General features: G+C 47.5%; 1 protein-coding gene across 1 annotated transcript in view; it reads left to right on the forward strand.

Annotated features, from left to right (window-relative positions):
* The window catches only part of LOC144608281 (multiple epidermal growth factor-like domains protein 9), a 170,483-nt gene that overhangs the window by 85,204 nt on the left and 66,599 nt on the right, over window positions 1–18,680 (forward strand). The window contains exon 3 of the mRNA XM_078425897.1: window positions 16,591–16,730. Within this exon, the coding sequence (XP_078282023.1) occupies window positions 16,591–16,730 (140 nt within the window). The remainder of the gene's footprint in view (window positions 1–16,590; window positions 16,731–18,680) is intronic.

Below are 18,680 nucleotides of genomic sequence, written 5' to 3' on the forward strand. Positions count from 1 at the left end.
GCCCTTCGGCCCAACTTGCCCACACTAACCAACATGTGCTGTCTACACTAGTCCCACCTGCCTGCCCATAATCCCTCTAAACCTGTCCTATCCACGTGCCTGCCTAAATGTTTCTTAAACAACGTTCTAGTCCCAGCCTCAACTACCTCCTCTGGCAGCCTGTTCCATACACCCTCCGCCCTTTGTGTGAACAAGTTAGCCCTCGGTGTAGTATTTAATCTTTCCCTCCTCACCTTCACTTCACCTGTTTAATTGACGTTGTGTTTAAAAATACTGCGTGCGTACATGCACAGCACACAGCTGGGCTAGGCAGATAAAGTGGGTACATACCTGGAAACTGCAGGTGGATGTGTAGATCACCACACACACACACACACACACACACACCCTGCTGGTTTCCCATCAACTGCAGGAAGAATACAGGCACCACAGAATTAGACAGAACCCGGACAGTAATCTGATGACAGCACTCCTGCATTATTTAAACCCCAATTTATGTTAAATGCATTTCAGTCAACGCTTTAGATATTGTTAATCTGAAACCACATAACTCACTTTTAAATGTGGAAATCTCGCGGCTGGGAGCACTCTCTGCTAATGGAAAATCGCCTGTGAAAGTCCTGCTAGGTTTTGCCAGATGTCTCAATGCGTGCTGCTCACGCCAGCACCGCTCGGGTTTGTGGGTTGTTAGTCAAAGATCAAAGCCCCCCCCCCCGACAAGGGAGCATTGGGCAATATCCGAGGGTGCGTGTCTCTGAAGGGGAAAGTGGTGTGCGGAAAGAAAGCGCGTTGGAAATTCTGTCTCCTGACAAATTCAAGTAGAAACACATTGTTAAAAACGGACACAAAGTGCTGGAGCAACTCAGCAGGCCAGGCAGAGAACTGCAGATGCTGGTTTACACGAAAGGACACAAAGTGCTGGAGTAACTCAAGGGGCCAGGCAGCATCTCTGGAGAACATGGATAGGGGACGTTTCGGGATGGGTCCCTTGTTTCTACAAAGAAACAAAACACATCGCACCCGTTAGCAACTCTCAATGTCAGTCTCGCACTGAAAGATTGACGGAGAGGTACAACATGGAAACAGGCCCTTCAGCCCACCGGGTCCATGCTGACCACTCATTCATTCATTCATTCATATTAGTTCCATGTCAGCCCACTTTCCCATCCACTCCCCGCACACTAGGGGGAATTTACAGAGGCTAAGTAACTTACAAACACGCACGTCTTTGGGATGTGGGAGGAAACCGGAGCACCCGGAGGAAGCTCACGTGGTCACAGGGAGAGCGTGCAAACTCCACACAGACAACACCTGAGGTCAGGATTGAAGCTAAGTCTCTGGTGCTGTGAGGCAGCAACTCCACCAGCCGTGCCACGGTGCCACTCTGAAATCGGTTGTAGTTGTCCCTTGCGATGGCCAAGAGTATAAAATGTCCATATGTACCGGCTACTGATCATTGAAATCCTTACTTGCTGCAGCTTTCCAGGTCCATAAATAGACAATAGACAATAGGTGCAGGAGGAGGCCATTCGGCCCTTCGAGCCAGCACCACCATTCAATGTGATCATGGCTGATCATTCTCAATCAGTACCCCGTTCCTGCCTTCTCCCCGTACCCCCTGACTCCGCTATCCTTAAGAGCTCTATCCAGCTCTCTCTTGAATGTATTCAGAGAATTGGCCTCCACTGCCTTCTGAGGCAGAGAATTCCACAGATCCACAACTCTCTGACTGAAAAAGTTCTTCCTCGTCTCCGTTCTAAATGGCCCACCCCTTATTCTTAAACTGTGACCTTATTCTTAACGCAGTGACACACAGATAAACACATACTACAGGTGCTCCTCAACTTACGATGGGGTCACGTTCCGAGAAACCCATCGGAACCGGAAATATCCTAAGTCGAAATGCATTGAATACACGCGGTCACGTGGCCGGAAGCGAGCTGCGCCTCGCCGCCGTTTGCACCATCGCAAAGTCGAGACATCGTAAGTCAAAGCATCGTAAGGCGGGGTGCACCTGTAATCGTAACATAGTAAATCACTAGGTAACCATAACAGCGCAAAATAATATGAAATGTTCTCTTCACATCAAACTTCACAAGAGACTGATGAATAGAGCCCTCCATTACAGCCCTGCTGAGATTGAATCACTGGTAGTTGAAGTATGGTCCCGACCTGAAGCGTCACCCATCCATGTCCTCCAGAGATGCTGCCTGACCCGCTGAGTGACTCCAGCACTTCGTGTTCTATTCAAGCGGAAGCTGATTTTAAGGTAAATCACAGGACTAAAATGAACACATGCTTATTGCCTTTTGCAGTCTCTTCTAATCACTGGGGGAGAGAGGATGTCATGTCTAGCTCAGGCCCTCAAATCCTGGCAACGTCTCCGTAAATCTTCTCAGCACTCTTTCCAGCTTAATGGCATCAAAGAAGCATTCATCTGTTTAATCAGTGATTTTGTTATTTCATGCGGATTGAATGTTAAGCAGAAAGTTTTCATCTGCCGAACAGCTCAGAGGTTCCCCTCGAAGCTTATACATCATCTTGTGGCTCGAAATATATATTCGCTGCGTCTGGACTCCTGGACTCTCTCTCCCCCACGCCACCATTGGATCATCTGTATCCCTCTGACTGCGGTCAGTTTAAAAAGGCAGCTCACCCCCCCACCTTCTGAAAGGAAGTTTGGACTTTAAATTAGTGGGCAGCGTAGTGGCACAGCTGTAGGGGACCCAAGGTCAATCCTCTACCTCAGGTGCTGACTGCGTGGAGTTTGTCCATTCTCCCTATGAGTCTGAAGAAGGGTCTCGACCCGAAACATCACCCATTCCTTCTCTCCAGTCTGTCCTGCTAAGTTACTCCAGCTTCTCGTGTGTCCCTATGACCACATGGGCTTCCTCCGGGTGCTCCAGTTTCCTCCCACCCTCCAGGGACGTACAGATTTGTAGGTTAATTGTCTTCTGTAAATTGCCCCTGAGTATGTAGGATGCAAAAAGTGGGATAACATTGAACTAGTATGCTGGTGATCGATGGGCGAAGGGCCTGTTTCCACCCTGTTTCTCTAGACTCTAAATAAATGCCAGTCACAGGCAGGTGGGACTTGTGTAGATGGGACATGTTGGCCGGTGTGGGCAAGTTGGGCCGAAGGGCCTGTTTCCACGCTGTAAGATTCTATGCCTCTATAAATGTTGTCCAGAGAGAGAAAGAGAGAGGGATTCAGTTAAGATGATAATGCCAATTTATCTTCTGGGAATGTGGTGGGTGTATGGAACAAGCTGCCATAGGAGGTAGTTGAGGTTAGGACTATCCCAACGTTTAAGAAACAGTTAGACAGGTACATGGATAGGACAGGTTTGGAGGGATGAGGGCCAAATGCGGGCAGGTGGGACTAGTGTAGCAGGGTCATGTTGGCCGGTGTAGGCAAGTTGGACCACAGGGCCTGTTTCCAGACTGAATGACTCTATGACTCTAAGTGCAGGTTCCGGTGCAAGGGCTAACCTTGGATTGCAAGGGCGGTGTGTGAGTGTGGCACTCTAATCTCTGAGCTCTGCCCGCCAACTCCTGACCTTGGCAATCTTCCACTTGAACAATAACCACAACCTCGCCTCTCACCTTGCACCAGATTAGTGGGGAGCCTGTTGGCATGGAAACGAACCTGCTTTTATCGCCAGTACTTCCAAGATTAGACGTAAAGCACTTTTTATTAAAGGATCACCTTTAATCCTGGATTTGATTCCTTTTGTGTTTTGCCGCTTGTAATTCACATCACCTGATCATCAACCAGTGCCCAAGTGAATTTTATCGAACACAGTACAGTACAGCACAGGAACAGGCCCTTCGGCCCACAGCGTCTGTGTTGAACACGATGCCTAGATAAAATAATCTCCTCTGCCTGCATGTGATCCACACCCCTCCAGGCACCCATCACTCTTTCTGTAAAGAAACTTGCCCCATAAATCTTCTTTAAACTTTCCAAATGTCCTTTGGAAGCCGTAATTGGATCTGTTTCTGTAGCTTCCTCTAACAGCTCATTCCAGATACGAACTACCCTCTGAGTGAAAGTGTTCCCCCCAAGTACCCTGTTTAATCTCTCCTCTCTCACCTTAAACCGATGCCCTCGTTTTAGAATCCTCCACCCAGGGAAAAAGACTGTGAGCGTTCACTTCATCTGTGCTTCCTCGTGATCTAGTACTCCTCAATATGTGGCACAGTGGTGCAGAGGTAGAGTTATGGACAATAGGTGCAGGAGTAGGCCATTCAGCCCTTTGAGCCAGCACCACCATTCAATGTGATCATGGCTGATCATTCTCAATCAGTACCCCGTTCCTGCCTTCTCCCCATACCCCCTGACTCCGCTATCCTTAAGAGCTCTATCTAGCTCTCTCTTGAATGCATTCAGAGAATTGGCCTCCACTGCCTTCTGAGGCAGAGAATTCCACATATTCACAACTCTCTGACTGAAAAGGTTTTTCCTCATCTCTGTTCTAAATGGCCTACCTCTTATTCTTAAACTGTGGCCCCTGGTTCTGGACTCCCCCAACATTGGGAACATGTTTCCTGCCTCTAACGTGTCCAACCCCTTAATAATCTTATACGTTTCGATAAGATCCCCTCTCATCCTTCTAAATTCCAGTGTATACAAGCCTAGTCGCTCCAGTCTTTCAACATTCCGCCATTCCGGGAATTAACCTAGCGAACCTACGTTACACGCCCTCAATAACAAGAATTGCTGCCTTACCTCAGCGCCAGAGACCCAGGATCCGGCTGCTGTCTGTACGGAGTTTGTACATTCCACCTGTGGGTTTTCCCCGGGATTCTCCGGTTTCTTCCCACACTCCAAAGAGATGCAGGTTTGTAGGTTAATTGTCTTTAGTAAAGACTGTAAATTGTCCCTATTGTGTGGGATACCACTGGTGTATGGTGTGATCACTGGTCAGTGCGGACTCGGTGGTCCGAAGGGCCTGTTTCCGCGCGGTATCACAAAAAAAAAATTCCTACAGCCATGGTGGAAAGATGCATTTATTAATAATGTATTGTGTTCTTATTGCCAGACAACATGACAGACAGAGAATGGCATAGATAGGAAATGTATCTGTGCACACACACCAGTGCTGTTCCACCCTGGGACTGAGCTATGCATTGAGAGCTTCTGCTCTTACTGTTGCCATAGCAATGCTTGAAGTAGGCAGCTCGTGAATAAATTAAACCTTGGCCTTTTGTAGAATTAAGAGCATATTTATCAGCCCTGACAAATCGTTGCCAGACAATGGGCTTCCATGGGGCATTCTGAAGGATATGTTCGATGATTAGCAAACAGACAAAGATTTAAGATTGGTCCTTAAGGAAACAATCTCGGCCTAGGCTCTCTGCATTTACAGCAGCTCCAGAACTCAAGCAGCAGAACACAGCCGCTGATGTGGAAGTGACCTTGAACTCAGGGTTCAGTTTGAGCTTGCAGTTCTTTTCCTCGTTTCTTTGGAGGAATCTTGGTTCAGTTGAGTTTAGTTCAGTTTGTTGTCACGTTTACCGAGGTACAGTGAAAAGCTTTTTTGTTGCATGCTATCCAATCAGCGGAAAGACTGTACATGATTACAAGGCTAGACTTACAGCGCAGAAACAGGCACTTTGGCTCACCGAATCCGCACCGACCAGCGATCCCTGTACACTATCACTATTTAAGGCAGCTCTTTCTTCTCCAAGAAGCCCTTCTTGCTTAAGTCCATACTCCGCCATCTCCAGTTTAAAATGCATTTGGAATATTTTGGAGGACCGAGAACCAAGAACTATTCTATGCACGAGGGACAATACAGCAAGGAAACAGGCCCTTCGGCCCACTGAGTCCACGCTGACCAGCGATCATCCCTTATACTAGCTCTATCCTACAGGCTAAGGATAATGTACCTATACATCTTTGGAGTGTGGGAGGAAACGGGAGCACCCGGGGAAAACTTACACGGTCATGGGGAGAACGTACAAACCTGATACGGACAGCACCCGCAGTCAGGATCAAACCCTCTGGCGCTGTAAGGCAGTAACTTTACCGCTGTACCATTGTCATTGAAGTTATTTTTAAGTGTGTATTCAGGGGGCAGTAATGGCAATCAGTGGAGTGACCTGCCCCTCGTGCCAAATGTGGGGAACCATGGAGCGGACAAATGTCCCTGACGACCGTGTGTGCAGGAAGTGTGTGAGAGGGGCGAGATTTAATAGGAATCTGAGGAGCAACTTTTTCACTTGGGGTGGTGGGTATGTGGAACGAGCTGCCAGAGGAGGTAGTTGAGGCAGGTATTATAACAGCATTTAAAGACACTTATAGGAGGTCCGTTCAATATGCTGATAACAGCGAGAAAGAAGCTGTTACTGAATCTGGTGGCATGTACTTTCAAGTGTGCAGGAAGGAACTGCAGATGCTGGTTTACACCGAAGATAGACACAAAATGCTGGAGTAACTCAGCGGGACAGGCAGCATCTCTGGAATAGGTGATGTTTTTTCGGGCTCTTGGAGACGCGCATGGTTAGGACAGGTGATATGGGTTATTTCCATGCTCTATGACAGTGACGTCTTGTCAGCATCTTGTCAGAATTCTCCAGATATTGACTCATGTAGTTTGGCACAACTTTGACCTAATTTCTGTTTTGTTGGGGGAAGAAAACTGAAACTTAGACAATAGACAATAGACAGTAGACAATAGGTGCAGGAGGAGGCCATTCGGCCCTTCGAGCCAGCACCGCCATTCAATGTGATCATGGCTGATCATTCTCAATCAGTACCCCATTCCTGCCTTCTCCCCATACCCCCTGACTCTGCTATCCCTAAGAGCTCTATCTGGCTCTCTCTTGAATGCATTCAGAGAATTGGCCTCCACTGCCTTCTGAGGCAGAGAATTCCACAGATTCACAACTCTCTGACTGAAAAAGTTTTTCCTCATCTCCGTTCTAAATGGCCTACCCCTTATTCTTAAACTGTGGCCCCTTGTTCTGGACTCCCCCAGCATTGGGAAAATGTTTCCTGCCTCTAATGTGTCCAACCTCTTAATAATCTTATATGTTTCGATAAGATCCCCTCTCATCCTTCTAAATTCCAGTGTATACAAGCCTAGTCGCTCCAGTCGTTCAACATACGACAGTCCCGCCATTCGAGGAATTAACCTAGTAAACCTACGCTGCACGCCCTCAACAGCAAGCCCTCAACAAAACTTCAATCTTTTTTTTGTAGGATATCCATTCCCTCCTCCCCTCCATCCCTTCTTCCCTGGCCAGGTATCTGAGCACTCTCCCTCCATCCCCAGCCCCATTCACCAGGCTGAGCTCATCCTCACCTTGACTTCTCCTGCAACTCTTACCCAGAGGCGGCTACAATTATAATTAAAAGACATGCAGATGGATTAGGAATGGTTTTGAGCAACATGGGCAAAATGTAAACAAAGGGGACTAGCACGGGTAGCCAACGGGGGGGGGTTGGCACGGAGAAGTTGTGCTGCATGGACCTGCTCTATGACTCTATGGAAATTAAACCTATTTCATAAAAATCTAAAGGCAAACTTCAGTCTTTGTTCTATGATGCTGACGGAGAGTCCTCCTGTTTGTGGCTTTTAAGGTACATTTCCAACCTGATCTCCCGGTGGCTCAGCACTTCAACTCCCCCTCCCACTCCCAGTCTGACCTTTCTGGCCTGGGCCTCCTCCATGGTCATAGTGAGGCCCAGCGCAAATTGGAGGAACAGCACCTCATATTTTGCTCGGGCAGTTTACACCCCAGCGATATGGACATTGACTTCTCCAACTTCAGATAGTTCCTCTGTCCCTCTCTCTCCCCTCCCCCTTCCCAGTTCTCCCACTGTCTTCCTGTCTCCTACTACATCTTATCTTTGTCCCGCCCCCTCCCCTGACATCGGTCTGAAGAAGGGTTTTGACCCGAAATGTCGCCCATTCCTTCTCTCCTGAGATGCTGCCTGACCCGCTGAGTTACTCCAGCATTTTGTGTCTACTTTCCACCTTGCAGTGAGTACGTTTTGCCCAGGGAGCTTGCATCCGTTTTGAAAGAAGTTGCAAGCCTGCAATCTGTTAGTGCTTCATTCAGGTGCTTTCTACGGCATTGTTTAATGCTGAACAGACGACTCGGAACCGAGGAGGATTGGCTGCTAATGAGAACCAGAGCTGAGAATAAAGGGAGAAACACTACAGGTTGCAAATTCAACTACTGCATGTCAAACAGCTGACGTCGAGTTTTTCTACAGCAAAACACAATTTGATCCCACAGTTGGGATGCAGGCGATACTAAATGCTATCTCTGCTTGTATAGCGTGCTGTCAGGAAATCTGCACCATGACACTACTGCACATGGCGCGGTAGCACAGCAATGGAGTTGCAGCCTCACAGCGTCTGAGACCCGGGTTCGATCCTGACTACGGGTGCTGTCTGTGTGGAGTTTGCATGTTTCCCTGCGAACGTGTGGCTTTTCTCCGGGCGCTCCGGCCTCCTCCCACATTCTAAAGACAGGTGCAGGTTTGTAGGTCAATTGCCTTCTGTAAATTGTGCCTAATGTGTAGGATAGAGCTAGCGTACAGAGAGATCGCTGGTCGGCGCGGACTTGGTGGGCCGAATGGCCTGCCTCTATGTTGTATCTCTAAACTAAATTAAATGAACCCAAACTAAACGCTAGTGACCTTCAATGCCACCCCAAGGATATTTATTCACAAAATGCTGGAGTAACTCAGCAGGTCAGGCAGCATCTCAGGAGAGAAGGAATGGGTGATGTTTCGGGTCGAGACCCTTCTTCAGACTGATGTCAGGGGGGCGGGACAAAGGAAGGATGTAGGTGGAGACAGGAAGATAGAGGGAGATCTGGGAAGGAGGAGGGGAAGGGAGGGACAGAGGAACTATCTAAAGTTGGAGAAGTCGATGTTCATACCGCTGGGCTGCCAGCTGCCCAGGCGAAATATGAGGTGCTGTTCCTCCAATTTCCGGTGGGCCTCACTATGGCACTGGAAGAGGCCCATGACAGAAAGGTCAGACTGGGAATGGGAGGGGGAGTTGAAGTGCTCGGCCACCGGGAGATCAGGTTGGTCAACGCGGACCGAGCGCGGGTGTTGAGCGAAGCGATCGCCGAGCCTGCGTTTGGTTTCGCCGATGTAAATAAGTTGACATCTGGAGCAGCGGATACAATAGATGAGGTTGGAGGAGGTGCAGGTGAACCTCTGTCTCACTATACCACCCCAAGGATAGATCACCAATCAAAGATGCCACGGCTCACCTGTGCACTCCTCCGCCTGTGTTGTCTGTGCTGTTTCTGTGTTGCAACATGTCCTGTTGCAACATGTCATGCACCCGTACACCACCAATGTTATATCACAGCTGATTCAGTGCAGCACTCGTGTCCTGTCCCTACTGCACTTGCACTTGCACTGCATGGCACCGCATCCCTGCTGCATTTCTGTGCTGTGTCCACACCGTTGGTATCTGTAAAGTTGGGTGTTCTAATCTGGTCTCCCCACCTCGGTAGAGTGGATGCAGTGAGGATGTTCAGTAGTGGGAGAGTCTTGCACCAGAGTAAAAAAAGGACGTGCCTTTAGAATGGAGATGAGGAGGAACTTCTTTAGCCAGAGGGTGATGAATCTGTGGAATTCACCGCCACAGACGGAGGTGGAGGCCAAGTCAGTGGGTATTTTCAAAGCGGAGGTTGATAGGTTCAAAATTAGTAAGGGCACCAAAGACAACGGGGAGAAGGCGGGAAAATGGGGTTGTGAGGGAAAAATAGATTCATGACCGAATGATGGAGCAGACTCGAGGGGCCGAATGGCCTAATTCTGACCCGATCTCTTATGGTCTAATATAAAGAAGGAGTGCAACAAAGGTAAAAGAGTCATAGTTACACAGCAGGGAAATAGGCCGCTCGGCCCAACATCCATGCCGACCAGGTTGTCTACCTGTGTCGGTCCTGTTTGTCTACATTTGGCGTAATTTTCCTTGCTGTTACTGTGAGTCTGTTCAACACAACAACTTCATATCAATTTAAAATAAGTAACACCCTGGAGCAAGCTGGTGAAATGCGAGCGTGAATGCTTCGTAGCACCTTTATTGGCTTGTTATTCTAACCTCTGTACACACCAAGGCTTGGCACAACATGACGGGATCTGCTTCCACGAGCCCTTCTGCTGGTGGGTCTGCAGAATATCGGATTTGATTTAGTGAACTGTTGGCTTTTAAACAGCAGCAGTTGTCCGCTGGATGTTGCTGGTACCAATAGCAGCCCAGTACTGTAAGGGGTTTCTGCGCCGAGCTTTCGCCCGACCTAAGGTCCCCGTGCTTTGCTCTGATCCCTCGACCAGGCCGCGCACACTGGTTCCCCGTGAGTGGTTCGACCCACTCACCCCCTACGGTTCTAGACACTGGACTTAGACGCAGGAGCGTTGATAGTGCAGAAAAACTCAACCAGACCAGATTTGAAGACCAGGGTTTAAATGGAAAAGGCTTTTATTGAGCGCTTGGGACTATTGTACATGAATGCTCTTCACAGTTCTATAAGACATATCTATAAGACACATACCGAATTACATGAATACTTTTGACTATGAATCATAAAACGTACAGTTCTACAAGACATATACATGAATACTTTTGACTATGAATCATAAAACGTACAGTTCTACAAGACATATACACGACTGTAAGATGGGGAACGTACGACACATCGCAAAATTGGCCAACACATATTTACTTATACACCCACGTTAATTAAACCACCCTCCCCTCTACACTAAACTATGTCCAGGATGTGCAGGATCGGGGTACATGCTCACCATGGGGCTATTACTGGGGTTACTGGCTGTTCGTGCTGCTTCTCCGCTGTTCTCCGTGAGGGTCGTGCTTGTTCCGTGAGTTTCTTCCTTCCGTTCTTCTCGGTGAGTCTCCGCTGTTCTCCGTGCCGTTTGTTGCGTCCTCTGACTTCTGTCTTGCACGCCTTTTTTGCCTGTCTTTTCTTCTGACTTGCGTGTTTTTCCAGTCTGTCTTTTCTTCTTCCTGGCTTGCGTTCCTTGCAGTTTGACTTGCATGCGTTTAAAACCCAAAAGTCGTGGCCAGTTATACTAATTCTGGCCCGTCCTATCTCCCGCCAGATCTCGGGATCTCTTTGTTTAAAAGATATGTATTGAGTTTTCCCTTTGTCCTGCGTTATGTCCGGGGGTACCGGGGATGGCCAGACGGTATGTTAATTGGTATTTCGTTGAGAGGTGATGGGTTTAACTGGTTTCCCATCACCTACCAGGTAGTTTTCTATGGGCTATTGTGCCCCCTTAACGAGATGAACTGTGTAGGTCGGCTTGGGGCATTGTGAGTATGCTGATGTCAGCGCCCCAGTGTCTGGACTTCGACCTGGTTTCGCAGGTTTCTGCATGGCCAATATCCATCCATTGTTCTGGCCGTGGCTTTGCAGAAACCTAGAGACTGGGCTGTAAGGTTTTTGCTTTTGTGGCTGGTCACGAGGTCCTGCAGCCATCTTAGGACCCACGGATTGTGACATCCCTTGGTAAACTGACCGCAGCCTTTCTCCGCTATCAGCCCCAGTCTCCCGTTTAAAATGTCCAAACTGCAGCTCTTTGGTTTGGTGTTGATTGCAGAATGAGGGAAAACTTCTCAAATCTTACAGTACTTTACTTATAATCATAACTTTGGGCAATCTTACAAGCACAAAGCTGTTCACAACAACCTCAAGGACTCTCCAGCTGAGGGTCGTTGACTTTGAAGTTTACAGTGTGAGAGTCCCACGTGGTCCCTGCCATTTTAACTCCAGATATTTTACTTTGGGTTATGATGTGGATTTTAGCTGCACAAATAGTCGGTGGATGCCCATGTTAAAATTCACCAGATAGACGAAAAATGCTGGAGTAACTCAGCGGGTCAGGCAGCATCTCTGGAGAGAAGGAATGGGTGACGTTTCGGGTCGAGACCCTTCTTCAGACTGATGGTGGGTCTGGGGGAGGGTCTCGACCCGAGGCGCCGCCCATTTCTTTCTCTCCAGAGATGCTGCCTGACCCGCTGAGTTACTCCAGCTTTTGTACCTACCGTGGGTCTGAAGAAGGTTCTTGACCCGAAACGTCACCCATTCCTTCACTCCAGAGATGCTGCCTGTCCCGCTGAGTTACTCCAGCATCTTTTGCCTATCTTTAATTTAAACCAGCATCTGCAGTTCTTTCCTACTTAAAATTCACCAGAACTACTAAAAAAGCCATTCACAAGTTATTAACTTTTAACAATGTAGACTCAAAGAATTGCAGTGTCTGGTTTATACCAAAGATAGACCAATGACTGTAGATTCAATGACTGATACCTTCAATGTATCTGAGACAATGGATGGGAAAATCTCTGAGCTGTTTAGAAAATCGCTCAGAAGCTCCTGTGGCTAATAGGCTCCAAGCGCTGATTTACTGCTCCATTAGGAAGCGTGGCATTGAATTTCTCCAAAGACCAATGTACTTCTTTTCACTCTTAAACAGTTACTTCCAAGATTAAATTAGTTTCTTGGTTCAACTGCTTTCGGCAATAACTCACGACGTAGTGAGGAAACATGGTATTGAGAGCAGCGTTAATGGTATTGCACCATCCTCCAGAGTGCCATTAGTTCTGGGTTGGAATAACAATTCTTTGGTTGTATCCATAGCCACGTTGTAAATATGCCTTGCTATCTGTTTCCAAGTAGCGCTTCACACCACACTACCAAAACGCCTCCATGTTGCAAAATCTAAGGACTCCCAGAAGATCCAACACAATTTAAAAGTTAATAAAGATAGACACAAAGTGCTTGAGTAACTCAGCGGGTGAGACAGTATCTCTGGAGAAAAATGATGGGTGATGTTTCGGGTCGGGCTCTTCATATTCTTCAGAAAACTAACAATTATTGGTGCTAATAAAAAGGAACTGCAGATGCTGTTTTATACCAAAGATGGGCATAAAATGCTGGAGTAACTCAGCAGATCAGTCGGCATCTCTGGAGGAAAAGCATGGGTGATGTTTCGGATCGGGACCCTTCTTTCAGTCTGAAACGTCGCCGATCCCTTTTCTCCAGAGATGCTGCATGACCCGCTGAGTTACTCAAGCACTTTGTGTCTATCTTTATTAACTTTTAAATTGTGTTGGATCTTCTGGGAGTCCTTAGATTTTGCAACATGGAGGCGTTTTGGTAGTGTGGTGTGAAGCGCTACTTGGAAACAGATAGCAAGGCATATTTACAACGTGGCTATGGATACAACCAAAGAATTGTTATTCCAACCCAGAACTAATGGCACTCTGGAGGATGGTGCAATACCATTAACGCTGCTCTCAATACCATGTTTCCTCACTACGTCGTGAGTTATTGCCGAAAGCAGTTGAACCAAGAAACTAATTTAATCTTGGAAGTAACTGTTTAAGAGTGAAAAGAAGTACATTGGTCTTTGGAGAAATTCAATGCCACGCTTCCTAATGGAGCAGTAAATCAGCGCTTGGAGCCTATTAGCCACAGGAGCTTCTGAGCGATTTTCTAAACAGCTCAGAGATTTTCCCATCCATTGTCTCAGATACATTGAAGGTATCAGTCATTGAATCTACAGTGGGAATCTTTGGGAAAAGTTGTGCGCAGTTTCTAAACACTTTGAATAAGCTTTGCATTCTCTTTATTGATGCCTTGAGTCAAGAGTATTTAACTGTCGACAAAGGCAGCAAAGTGCTGGAGTAACTCAGCGGGTCAGGCAGCATCTCTGGAAACACTGGCTGGGCGACGTTTCGAGCCGGGACCTTCTTTCAGATTGTTTATGGAGGGGGGTGGGGGGAAGAAAGCTGGGAGAGAAGAGGGGCAGGACAAAGCATGGTGGGTGATAGGTGGACACAGGTGAGGGGGATTATGATAGGCGGATTGCTGGAACGATGGGCAGAGATTAAAACCGAAGGTGTGAGACAAAAGGATTGGAGAGTTACAAATTGTGAAGTCAGAGGAAGGAATGAGGGTGGAGGGGGAGGAGAAGGAAAGAAATAAGTGCGAGTCCAGCCGGGACACAGGGGTTGAGGGGGGGGGGGGGAAGAAAGGGTGCGGGGGAGATGGGATTCTGTATTTAATTGTCATCTGTATGGGGAACAGAGCACTGAAATTCTGAACATGTAGTTACAACTGGAGAGATGCAAAGCGGACAGAGTTCTCAGGGAACGTTGGGTGAACTAGTAAACGATTTCCCTGTGATGCGTGAAGCGTGAATATTTATAGTCTTTGAAAACCACATCTGGTAGTTCCAAAGTCTTATGAATAGACCTAAATTCTGATTGTGTGTTATTCATTGATGCTGTTGGTAGAATTTGCAAACCCTGTGTTAGCTACGGATGACAAGATATTGATGACACCACAAGGTGCTCCAGGGACACGAGTCAAGTGTGTATAATTGTCGGATGTACCGGCAATGGAACAATGAAACTGTTCTTTGTGGCCCTTAATAGACCGATTAATGCCGGAACACAACAAATAAATAAACAATAATGAATAATACAAGAAATGCATAGCTGCAATGCCAGGTAACCATAATAGTGCAAAACTGAATTCTGTAGTGCAACCAAAGACCCAGTCCATCAGAGGTCAACGTCGCTGAGGTTGGTGTTGGGTAGTTTCCGAGAGCCTGATTGTTGCTTGGGAGAAGCTGTTCTTGAACTGGTGGTCACGGTTGAGCAAATGTTTGCGATTGTCTCGGTTCTTTCTTTAGCTTCGGGTTTAGGTTTCGGTTTATTATCGTCACGTGCACCGAGGTACGCGGAAAAGCTTTGTCCTACACGCTCTCCAAACAGATCAGATAATACTCGACATAAATACAATCAAGTCAAACTCAAGTACAATAGCTAGAGCTAAAAGAGGAGATACAGTGCAGAGTGTTGTTCTCAGCATTGAAGCGCGTCAGTTCCATGGACAAAGTCCAATTTTGGAACATACTAGATCAAGTGGACCCGTTGGGCCCAAACCTCTCCTACATTGTTGCAGCACCCTCTCCTCCCCCCCCTCCCCTCTCCCCCTCCCCTCCCCTTCTCACCCCCTCCTCCCTCCCTCTTCCCCCCTCCCCCCATCCTACCCCTCCACCTCCTCTCCCCCTTCCCCTCCCCACCTTCCCCTCCCCCCCACTCCATCCCCTCAACCCCCCTTATCCTCCCACCTCCTTCCCTCCCCCCCCCCCCCCCCCCCTCCCTCCCTAGAAGATAGATTTAAACTTTAAAATGTGAATAACTTTAAAAATATAACACCGATTTCAATGAAACTTCTTCCATTAGCACCAAAGGGACGACGGTGAGTAAGGTGGGCCTAAAATGGTCGCGCTATCGTGTGCCGTTTTGGCTGTAGTTCAAGAACAAACAAACAAACAAACGAGAGTTTTAGTATATAGATTCAACATTGCACTTTACCAAATTTTATGGAGGAACCTTGAAGTTAGTGCTGAGTCCTTTTCATTACATCTCCCCTGTGTTCAGAGGACAGAGCAGGTGACATGTTTTTTGATGCTCTGGAGGTTGAAGGGAGACCTGATGGAAGGATATAAAATTGTGAGAGGCATAGATGGGGTAGACAGTCAGAACCTTTTCCCCAGGGTGGGAATGTCGCATTGTTGTGGACATTTAAAGGGCAAGTTTTATACAGGGGGTGATGAGTGTCTGGGAAGTGCTGCCCCCCAGATACAATTGTGACATTTAATGAACTTTGGAAAGGCACATGGATATGCAGGGAATGGAGGGGTATGAATTATGTGCAGGCAGATAAGAGTTGGCATCATGTTCAGGTACGGACATTGTGGGCCGAAGGGCCAGTTCACGTGCTGTACTGTTCCATGTTCTATGTTCTGAAAGTTTTAAATTGTACATTGACATAATTTCCTTGAAATTTAGTTTACTAAAAAAAGCCAACGGAGTTCCCGAAACTAGTGTGTGAGCACTCAACAACTGAACAGACGTAATGATAAAGCTGTGTGTGGGGCTGGATACAATTGGCATTGAGTCAAATGGAGAACATTTTGAGCTCTGCACACCACTGAAACGACTTTTTACGATGAAGTTAAATTTCTGCACAGACCCACCTATCTATCAATAGTTATTAAGGAAGAAGGTCCCGACATGAAATGCCACCTGTCCATGTTCTCCAGGGATGCTGCCTGACCCGCTGAGTTACTCCAGCACTTTGTGTCTCTTTTTGTAAAGCAGCATCTGCAGTTCCAATTTCAGTCTCGATTTTCAAAGATACAGCATGGGAGCAGGCCATTCAGCCCACTGAGTCCGCATTGACCATTGACCACCCGTTCGCACTAGTTCCATGTTATCCCACTTTCTCATCCACCCCCTACACATTTACAGAGGTTAATTAAGCTACAAACCTGCACGTCTTTGGGATGTGGGAAGAAACCAGGTCACGATCGAACCCGGGTCTCTGGCGTTGTGAGGCAGTGGCGGTCCCAGCTGCGCCACTGTGCCGCCATTAAAGGCATAAAAGTAGTTCCTTATGTCTCGGGCCAATATTGAGGAGTAGATTTAAAGTCAGATCATTGGTGCTGTGTGGTGGAGCAGAATTTCCATGCTCTGACATGTTTTCGTGTGTGTTTTTCTACAGCACTGGAAGATGCAGCTGCAAACCTGGGGTGACCGGCCTCAAATGCGGCAGTTGTCAGGTGCTGCATTATGAGCTCAGTGAAACTGGATGTCAACCCTGCCAGTGTAACGGCCTGGCCCTGGCATGCGACCAACAGACAGGTAAGATCTTGATTACAACGGGCGTCAAGGGTTATGGGGAGAAGGCAAGAGAATGGGATTCAGCCATGATTGAATGGCGGAGTAGACTCGAATGGCCTAGTTCTACTATAACTTGTGAACTTGTGCCCGAGTCCTCCGCACGTCACACCATGCCAATCTCCACGGGCACAGATTGACGTCAAGTCAACATAATCAAGGACCATGGGGGCCCGGATCGCTCCCTCTGCTCCCCTCACCCGTCAGGCACAAGGTATAAAAGTACGTGCGAAGATAGACACATAATGCTGGAGTAACTCAGCGGGACAGGCCAGCATCTGTGGATGGAAGGAATGGGCGACATCAAGAAGAAGGGTCTCGACCAGAAACGTCACCCATTCCTTCTCTCCAGAGATGTTGCCTGTCCCGCTGAGCTACGACAGCATTTTGTGTCTATCTTTGGTGTAAATCTGCATCAGCAGTTCCTTCCTACACACTTGAAAGTACATGCCACCAGATTCAGTGACACCTTCTGACTTGCTGTTATCAGACTATTGAACGGACCTCCTATAAGCTAAGGGTGTAGTCTCGATCTTCCAACCTACCTCACTGTGGACCGTACACTTTTTATTGTAACTAACGTTACAGTGTTGTGACACGATATTCTGCGCGCTGGTGTTTTTCTCCTTGTACTCCCTGCCGTGCACGTGTATGACTTGACTGTACTCATGCATGGTATGATTCGACGTCACCCATACCATGTTGTCCGGAGATGCTGCCTGACCCGCTGAGTTATGCCAGCACTTTGTGTCTTTTTCTGTGAAAACAGACATCGTCCGACAGTTCACCGGCTTCAGAGCAGAGAAAGTCAGTGCAATGTTCACTGTCAGTTCTTTTCCCAGAGAGATTACGAACCAGAGTATATAAATATCGATGTCAATACCCTTCCAAGTCATTGTCATTCCAGTAACATCACCGGTGTGTCGTAAGTAGAAATCTTGCCAGTTACCAGGGAGAGAAGTTCAGCTGACGAGATAATGAGGAACCGGAGTATATTGGCCAAGTACATTGTTTACAGAGCAGAGACTCTCCAATTTAAGTCTTCTCTTCAACGAGAATCTGTACTTGTAATGCAGGGTTGCAATGGGTGATGCAAAGTTTGCTCAGAGACATGGGTTTTGAATCGTAGAGCTTTGTAGGAAGAATGTTCATTGAAAAAGTGGAGGGTGTGAATCTCAAAGATGTACTTCAGTGTAAGGTCTTGTCCACAAATCAGGGTGCCAAGGGCCAGTCTAACCGCCAAGGTGAATTTACCTGCCTCTGCCCACGACGCTTTGGGGTCTCGGATCGAGCTGCCTTCGTGGTATGAAACAAAAAATGCTGTCATTAAATTAGATGGAGCTCTCAGAGAACAGCTGAGCTGGGTTTGGGTGCAGGGAGGAACTGCAGATGCTGGTTTACACCAAAGACGGACACAAAGTTCTGGAGTAATTTCGCAGGTCAGGCATCATCTCTGGAGAAAAGGAATAGGTGATGTTTCGGGTCGACGAGACCCTTCTTTCAACTGAGAGTCGGGGGAGAGTTTAGGTTTATTACTGTCACGTGTACCTTGGTACAGTGAAAGGCTTCCAGACAGATCTGGGGGAGTCCAGAACCAGGGGCCACAGTTTAAGAATAAGGGGTAGGCCATTTAGATCGGAGATGAGGAAAAACTTTTTCAGTCAGAGAGTTGTGAATCTGTGGAATTCTCTGCCTCAGAAGGCAGTGGAGGACAATTCTCTAAATGCATTCAAGAGAGACCTAGATAGAGCTCTTAAGGCTAACGGAGTCAGAGGGTATGGGGAGAAGGCAGGAACGGGGTACTGATTGAGAATGATCAGCCATGATCACATTGAATGGTGGTGCTGGCTCGAAGGGCCTGCACCTATTGTCTATTGTCTATCAGATAATGTTATACGTGAATACACTCAAGTC

This window comes from Rhinoraja longicauda, chromosome 31, assembly GCF_053455715.1.
Source record: "Rhinoraja longicauda isolate Sanriku21f chromosome 31, sRhiLon1.1, whole genome shotgun sequence".
Lineage (NCBI taxonomy): Eukaryota > Metazoa > Chordata > Chondrichthyes > Rajiformes > Arhynchobatidae > Rhinoraja > Rhinoraja longicauda.